Consider the following 7,745-nt stretch of genomic DNA (forward strand, 5'->3'; position numbering starts at 1 on the left):
ACTTTGTGTTAGCCTATCACATACAACTCTGGATTAAATACAGCAAGGTCTGTGGTTATAACATAGTAAAATTGAAAACGTATGCAAGGCCTTGTAGCTTAAATACATCAAATAAAAGCCTGCTTATTTTTTTTCTTCTTCTTAATTTTCACTCAGCTTTTAAGTTCCAGGAGAGACCAAAGCACATATATTATTACCTGCATTTACAGGAATCCAAGTGCAGTTTTGACAAGAGGAGACAAGGAAATGAATCTTCAGATCGTTTCCCTGACAGGGCAGGAAAACGACCTGATTAACAAAATCACAGAGGCAATCACGGTGTTACACCAAGAGAGAATCTTTGAGAAATGAAAATGAATTCACGTGAAATACGTCCTCGCTCTCTGTGAGTCACAGAGAGGAGTAGTGATGCCTAACGTTGGGCCGGCAGTGAGGAGCCACAGGTGGCCTGTTGCAGTGTGTATTTTTGGGGAGTGACACACTCATGCATGGAGCTCGAACAGGGGGGGTCTCTGAGCGGCGTGGCACGGATTGGAGTGAAGTGGTAGCAGGTAGCTATGCAAGCTTTTGTTTTGCTTCTTTCAAGGCATACACACAAGAAACTCAAAGCTTCCAGAGTTTTTTATTTTATTTTATTCATAAACTTTTAATAAAAATAACAACATCGATATTAATGTAATATATTGTAGAAATCATCTATGTACAAAATCTTTTCTTGAACAGTTAATATAACTTAAGGCGAGTTAAATTACTTGTTTTTGCAATAACCTGTTGGTGACAATTTCACCAAACGCTTCAACATTTTTATTGTATGTTTTTTCTCCTCCTTATTTTTTCTTTTTTTTTTTTTTTTTTTTTTGCTAAAGTGAACATTTCAGCAAAACAGTACCTTCAGCAAAAGATACCAGAAGTCAAAAACCCTTTACTCTACAGTCTAACAAAGACTCGCAGCAATGTGTGCTACCGGATTACTCAAAAGCAATGTTTATGTGGTTGGCTAGGAACTTCTAGCCTGCCTGAACGTAATTCTGTACAAACTGTAAACACGCCTAATTTACTGGAGTACATATCCGCATTAGAAATCAAGATCAACAATTCAGTGAGACAACGCTCTCTATCTTACCAATAAAAGAATGATGTGTGAAAAGGGTTTTTCTCATATCAAATTGTAACATTTGAAATGTTGTTACTAAATAATAGCCCTCAAAAAAAAAAAGGAAAAAAAATATCAAGACATTATTTATGATTGAGAATACATTTCACCCTAGGATTAATTGTCAAATATACACTTAATCTATAAAAATACAAAGAGGTACAGTGATACAAATATATTTATTTCCCATTTATGATATATCTTTCACAACTGTAATAATCCAAACAATTGTAACACAACACAAAGACCAGTGACAAAAGAAACATTGACGGTAAAATGATAAGAATAAGATAAAAACACTAAACTGATCAAAGATGAACAGCTTCATGGTCAAAACCATACATTCATGTAAAAAAAAAATAAATAAATAACAAAAACAAAAAACACCCCTTCACTTTACTGCGATATGTGAGGGGCTGAGAGTGGCTGATATTCCAGTCAAGGGAAAGAAAACATTGAAACAAACATGCATTTTGTTTTTGAAGAAAACATAGGCTAAAATCATTGCTCTACGAATGCTAAAAGCAGAAAATAAGGAATCTGTAAATGGAGATAGTCATCATTTATAATCTGTTAAGTGCAATCCAACCATGGCTCTGAGGCAAATGGAGGCTGGAGCTGTCCAGATTCAAGAGGTGCTGAAACAGGCCAGTCATGCAGTGCAGAGCACAGAGGCTTTGGCACCTCTGAAAGTTGAAGCAACAAGTCTCTGTTGGTCTGCTAGCCGACCTGTGCAGCTTTGGCTTGGCTGCAGAAAGTCAGCAGCAACATACTGTAAGGCTCTTTTCTTTCTCTCTGCTCCTCTTTTTAAAAAAAAAAAAAAAAAAAAAAGAACCTCTGAGGTTGCAGACTGATTTGCAAAGCAAAACCGACTCAGGCTGGCTTCTTCTTTCAACATCTTATTCCCCCCCGAAAAACAGAAGAAGAACAAAGCAAGGGGAATAGGGGGGGAGGGCGCAACTTTCATATCCCCTCAGGAAGACTGAACGGCCATGCCCCGGCGGTCACCTGCGGCTTTATTTCCATTTTCTCCTTCTGCTTCAGGTGAACGCGTCCGTGCCGCTTCCTCTCGTCGCTGCGGGCGAACCTCTTGCCGCACACGTCGCAGGAAAAGGGTTTCTCCCCGGTGTGAGTCCTGGTGTGGGTCGTGAGGTGATCGCTCCGGCTAAAGCTGCGCAGACAGATGCGGCACTGGAATGGCTTGTGGCCCGTGTGGATGCGGATGTGCCGGTTGAGCTCGTCGGAGCGGGAGAAGCGCCGGTCACAGCTCTCCATGGGGCAGGTGAAGGGCTTCTCCTTGGCCGGGCCGTGGGAGGAGGCCGCGGGGCTCTTCCTCGCCCTGCTGCCGGGGGGCTTCGCCGTGCGGTTGGTGTATGTTTGCGGGAACGAGTCCGGCAGCAGGGAGGAGTACAGGATGGAGTCTATGGTGCTGGGTAAGGCTGGAGATGTGTAGAGAGGGTCGCACTGGTTTGATGGCTGTGGAGGCTCTGGGAAGGGCTTCAGGCCCATGGTTGGTGGAGGTGGAAGGTAATTATTGTAAAGGGGGCTGGAGTAGCTCTGAGAACAGGTGTCAGAGAAACAGGGCTCCTGCTTGATGCCCCCCTCCACTTTAAACTCCATGTCTGGATTGGGGCAAATTGGGGGAAAGGTCTCCAAGAGGTCCTTGACGTCCATTTGCTGGTCAGGCGGGAAGTCATTGGACATGGGGAATGTTTCTGTGTGGAAAGTGGTCTCCAAACAGTCAGACTTATTGTTAAAGCTCCCCCACTCATAGCAGCTGCTTTCAAACTCATTCTTAACCACAACGGGGAAGGACGCGGCTTCCGACTTTGGTTCTGGCTTCTTCTGAAAGCCGAACTGGGAGGTGGACGGGTCTTGGTGGGCCTGGCCGTCTTGCGGGGTTTGGTCTGGGTCGGGTCCAGAACAGGTGTACGGCTGCCTCTTCGAGTCCCCGAAGCCGCCGGAGCTGCTTTCCGGCGGCCCGGGCGAGGGGTAGGTCCCCCGGCTGCAGTTGCCGTTCTGTTGCGCCTCTGAGATCGGCAGCGTGGATATGCCCACGATCTCGGTGATCATGTTGAGGAGTGTTTCGGTGCTGCAGGGCGCTCCCTGAGATGCCTCAACATAGAAGCTGCCGGAGTAGGCGAGCGAGGAGGAGGAGGAGGAGGAGGAGGGGGTGTATGCGTCTTTTGGGCACTCGCAGTGGTTGAAAGCGTACTCCGAGTTGGAAGCCTCAGTTTTTAGGGTTGCAGGGGTTCCTTCTGTTGAAACAGAAAAAAAACGAAAGAGATAACTTATAAATAAATAAATAAATGAAAAAAACGCGTCTTATATAAACCTGTTTGTCTCATTATAAATTCCGACTCGACAAAAGTCTCACTCCTCTCTGAAAATACTCATTATCTACATATTTAACGCCATGCACAGAGGGGTTTATGAACCAGCAACTCACCGTGGCCAAACTGGGCAGGTACCCCCCGTTCTGCATCGACGAACACCTCCTGGTTGCTGTCTTTCCGCACGCTGTTTTCCATTCCCAGGGAAGAACTGTTGCAATTCTCAAATTGAGGATAAAAAGAATCTTTCGCGTTCAAATCCATATTGTTCAACATAATGATGCACTTGAGAAGTCCGTCTCTCCCAAGGAATAAAAAAAAGGGTGTAAAAAAAAAATAACAAAAAGAAGAGGAAGGGGGGGAAACAAATAATGTAGATCACCGTTTTATATCCACCCACCTTTTAAATGGCTTTTAAAACAAATGATCCAAAGCAGTGAGAATAAAAAAGAAATTCAATTAAAGGTATTCCGTTTCGTCTCCGGTCCTCGGTATTTGCTTGCTGTGGGTTTCACATCAGCGACTTCCCCTTTCTCTCCTTATATACACTTTGGCAGCTCCCTCGGACCCTCCTCCCCATTCATCGGCTCCAGTGAGAGGATTCCCCGCTGCGTGTAAACTTCATGCCCATATGTGGACAGAGGATGTGACGGAGTCCCCCACTTCTCCCTCCCTCCTCCTGCTGTACGGGGAGATAGGAGAGAGATGGAGTCTGACGTTGCAACAAGTGGCGGCCACTGTTGGTGTTTCTCTCCACAGAAGAAACACCAACGTGTGTTAATCATAAACGATTAACTATTTGCATTGTTACGGCATCTGAGACAATGAAATACCTTAGAATATCATTTTTACTCTTACTTATTAAACCTCTTTCACACTTAGACACCATTGCCGTTCAGTCGTCATCTGCTCAGTAGAGTCCACCTGTTTGTAATTTTCTGTATGAGTTCAGCTGTTCTGCGAAGGCCTCAAAGGTTTGTTAGAGAACATCAGCGGAGAAACATCATACAAATTAAGGATTGCAGCAAAGAGGTAAGAGACAACGTTTTGGAGAAAATCCAAGGCAGGTCAATGATAAAACCAAGCTTTGAAGATCTCACAGAGCTCTGTAGGAAGATAGAAAGAGTGGGGTACAGCTGCAAAGCAACCACGATTTGGAGAAGCAGACAAGAATCTCATGTTATGGTCGAGTCTGCTGAGAATTTACACGCTGAACTCTCAGTCATTTGATTACAGTTTGAAGGTAAACCTCTGCTCCAGTTTGAAGTCTTTCATAGCTTTTTTTTTTGTCTTTGTCAGGATTGCTTTTTATTTAGCTTGAAAGGTTATAGTTTATTTTAACTTTTAGATTACACTAATCCATTGAGCAGAACCCTTTAAATATTACTGTGGTGTCAATACATTATTTGAATCATTATCTGTTTAATTTTGCTGTTTGTGATTCGTATTTTGATCTTAAATTATATGGTGTGTGTTGTGGACCTCTTGGCCAGGCCATCTTTCTGAAAGAAATTTAACTCTCAATGGGACTTTGTCAGGTTAATTTATAGTTTAAAGAGGAGAAAACAAAATAAAATACAATTTTATTTTATTTGTGTGTGTGTGTGTGTAGAGAGAGAGAGAGAGAGAGAGAGAGAGAGAGAGAGAGGAAACTTGCTGGAGGACCTAGAAGGGAACACATCAAACACGCAAGAAGGTGCTCTGATCAGACAAGATGAAAACTTAAACATTCAAAAACCTGCTCATGACAGAAAACCAAGACCGGACATCTTCCTGAACACACACCCCCGCCCCCCACAGTAAAATGTTACGGCTGTGGCTGGATGCTTCTCTTCAGCTGGGATGGGGAACCTGGTCAGTGTTGATGGGAAAATGGTGGAGATGATTTCACATGAAAGAAAGCCTGTCAGTTCCTAAAAAAGAAAAAGAAAAAAAAACATGAGAATAGCAGTAGGCTTCACCTTCAATGAGGACAACAACTCTAAACATATATACAGCCAGAGCTACAGTGGAAAGGTCAAAGGTCAGATAATAATCCAAATGTGAAAATTCTGAAAGAGATATGCAGCTTTTTATTGCAGCAAAAGGTGCTTCTACATAGTATCGACTGTGTGCAAATGCTTGTCACACTTGCTCATGGATCACTTTCCTCCCACCTCAGAAGTATGTGCTGCTTTATGTTAGTATGTCACACAAAATCCCAATAAAACATTAATGGGGTCCAGGTAGATATCAGCCCCCATAGGCGCATTATAGTATTTTAGTGTTGATTGCTCAAAGGCATCTAATCATTACTGAGGAGATGGATGGGGATTATAGTGTAAAGATTAGCCTCCAAGTTGTTTTTTTTATAGTTCTGAAATGACTCAGCATCCAGCCTTCAGTTCACAAAAACAGTTGCCAGGTTGCAAAAGGATGGCAAGAATAGAAAAGCGAGATTAAAAGTCTCACTACAACTGATGCCACTGAGCTGACTATTATTTTACATGTCATAAACATAGCACATACAAGGGCAAACTAAAGCCACTGGGTGTGAGACATGGATCGTCTTTATCTGGACTGTCAGAGGAATGTTACGGCAAGCAATATGGAGAGAGTCTCTGCAGTTGTATTTGCCTGTAGGGTTTAAAATATGGATACCGCGCAATAAATAGATACATAAGTAATTTTACTGAGGAATCTGCAGGGGAAACAAGCAGAATGTTTAAACTCATACCTTTAGATGTCTTAAAATATAAAATAAACAAACTCAGAAAAATCTTCATCTCAAAACATTGTGTTTGGTGCCTTGTAGAAGTATTCATAGCCCTTTAACTTTCTCCCATCCTGCCACACATTTTCAGTCAGATGTCAGTGTTGTCCTACCTCAGGTAGCCTCTTTCAGGTTTTCCTCGAGTATCTGACTCAATGTCACGGGTTGTGGTAAATGTCTGACCCACATGTAGAGACACTGAGTAACAATTTAATTGTTTTAAGGATTTTATTCATGACAGTAAATGTTCTCTGTTCTGCATGTTTGATGGAATCAGTTGGTTTTTCAGGAAGTGGCTCTGAAAGGAAGGAAAAGGGACAATGTTGATGGGGCAGCGTTATTTTCCAGGCCCGTTTTAAAGCACAATCAAGTTAAATGCGTTATTTTTCACTATGTACTGAAGACACTGTAGACCCCTAAATTTTCCTTGCGTGTGTGTGGGCGGTTCTGTGAGCACCACATGTGTAAAAAGGAGCAGAATGACAAGAAACAGTCATATCAATCCTTAAAATGTTTTTGAGGAAAATATGTTGCTCAACCCTGATCTACATGCATGGCTGCCAGGGTCATTTTTACCGTAAAATACTTCACACTTTAAAAAAATCTGAGTTCAATGAGATCTTCAGTTAAATTAAAGATGAAGGGAGTAAATGGAGTGAGACAGATTAATAAAATAAATAGATCAAAAGACCAACTAAACAAGAAAACCCAAAGCTATAATTATATTCTAGGATATTTGTAAGCATAAGAGAAAAAAACAAAAACATGTTGGCACCAAATACACATTTCAGAACCACCTTTAGTCCAATTCACAGTTTCTCTCCTCTGTCTTTATTCCTACAATCAGCCAGACTTCAGTTCCTAGATGCATCTCAGCACTCTCCCACTTCAGACAGTCCACTGCCTAAATTTATTTTCTCCAATTCATTTCCCCCTCAAGGTGCTGCTGGAAATTGTGGTGGCCTTCGCGATCAGGGAGAGTGGCTGCAGAGCCAGTCTGAATGAACCCTTGGCCTTTAAAAGCATGGAAGGGAGTCGATAACACCCCTGAGGTGTTCAGTGGTTGAACCCAACTGTTCACATGACATTTCAACCCCCCCAAAGCAGTTTTTTCCTTTCTATTTAGCATCTGTTGCCAGGTGCACTCCGTGGTCACACTTCCTATTACAAAAAGTCGATACTCTTTCATAGGATGCGGCTCTCTGCAGCAGACCTCTTGCACCGGCTGGAGGTTCAGGACCGCGGATAGCGCCGGTGCTGCATTCAGCCATGTAATCACACATGAACCAGCAGGACACAGACCCTTTGCTTTTTTCTTTTTTTTCTTTTTTTTAAACTGAATGGCTCCTGTCATTCTCTGCTCAGGCAGACTGCATTATTCTGTGTTAAATCAATTCAAACCAAAAGTACAAAACAATCGCATTCCTGGACTCAACCTGTGAGCAAGTACTATATGTACATTCAGATCTATCTATCTATCTATCTATCTATCTATCTATCTATCTAT

The 7,745-nt window shown here is 42.5% G+C and overlaps 1 protein-coding gene across 1 annotated transcript; it reads right to left on the reverse strand.

Moving 5' to 3' along the window:
* Nucleotides 1-1,976: 1,976 nt before the first annotated feature.
* LOC103148466 (early growth response protein 1-B) lies at nucleotides 1,977-4,012 on the reverse strand. Its single transcript, XM_007567252.2, has 2 exons — nucleotides 3,603-4,012; nucleotides 1,977-3,411 (listed from the first exon to the last, which is right to left on the reverse strand). Exons 1-2 carry the CDS (start codon nucleotides 3,760-3,762, stop codon nucleotides 2,117-2,119), a joined length of 1,455 nt encoding a protein of 484 aa, XP_007567314.1. The 5' UTR covers nucleotides 3,763-4,012; the 3' UTR covers nucleotides 1,977-2,116.
* Between the last annotated feature and the right edge of the window lie 3,733 nt (nucleotides 4,013-7,745).

This window comes from Poecilia formosa, unplaced genomic scaffold (genome assembly GCF_000485575.1).
Source record: "Poecilia formosa unplaced genomic scaffold, Poecilia_formosa-5.1.2 Scaffold206, whole genome shotgun sequence".
Taxonomy (NCBI): Eukaryota; Metazoa; Chordata; class Actinopteri; order Cyprinodontiformes; family Poeciliidae; genus Poecilia; species Poecilia formosa.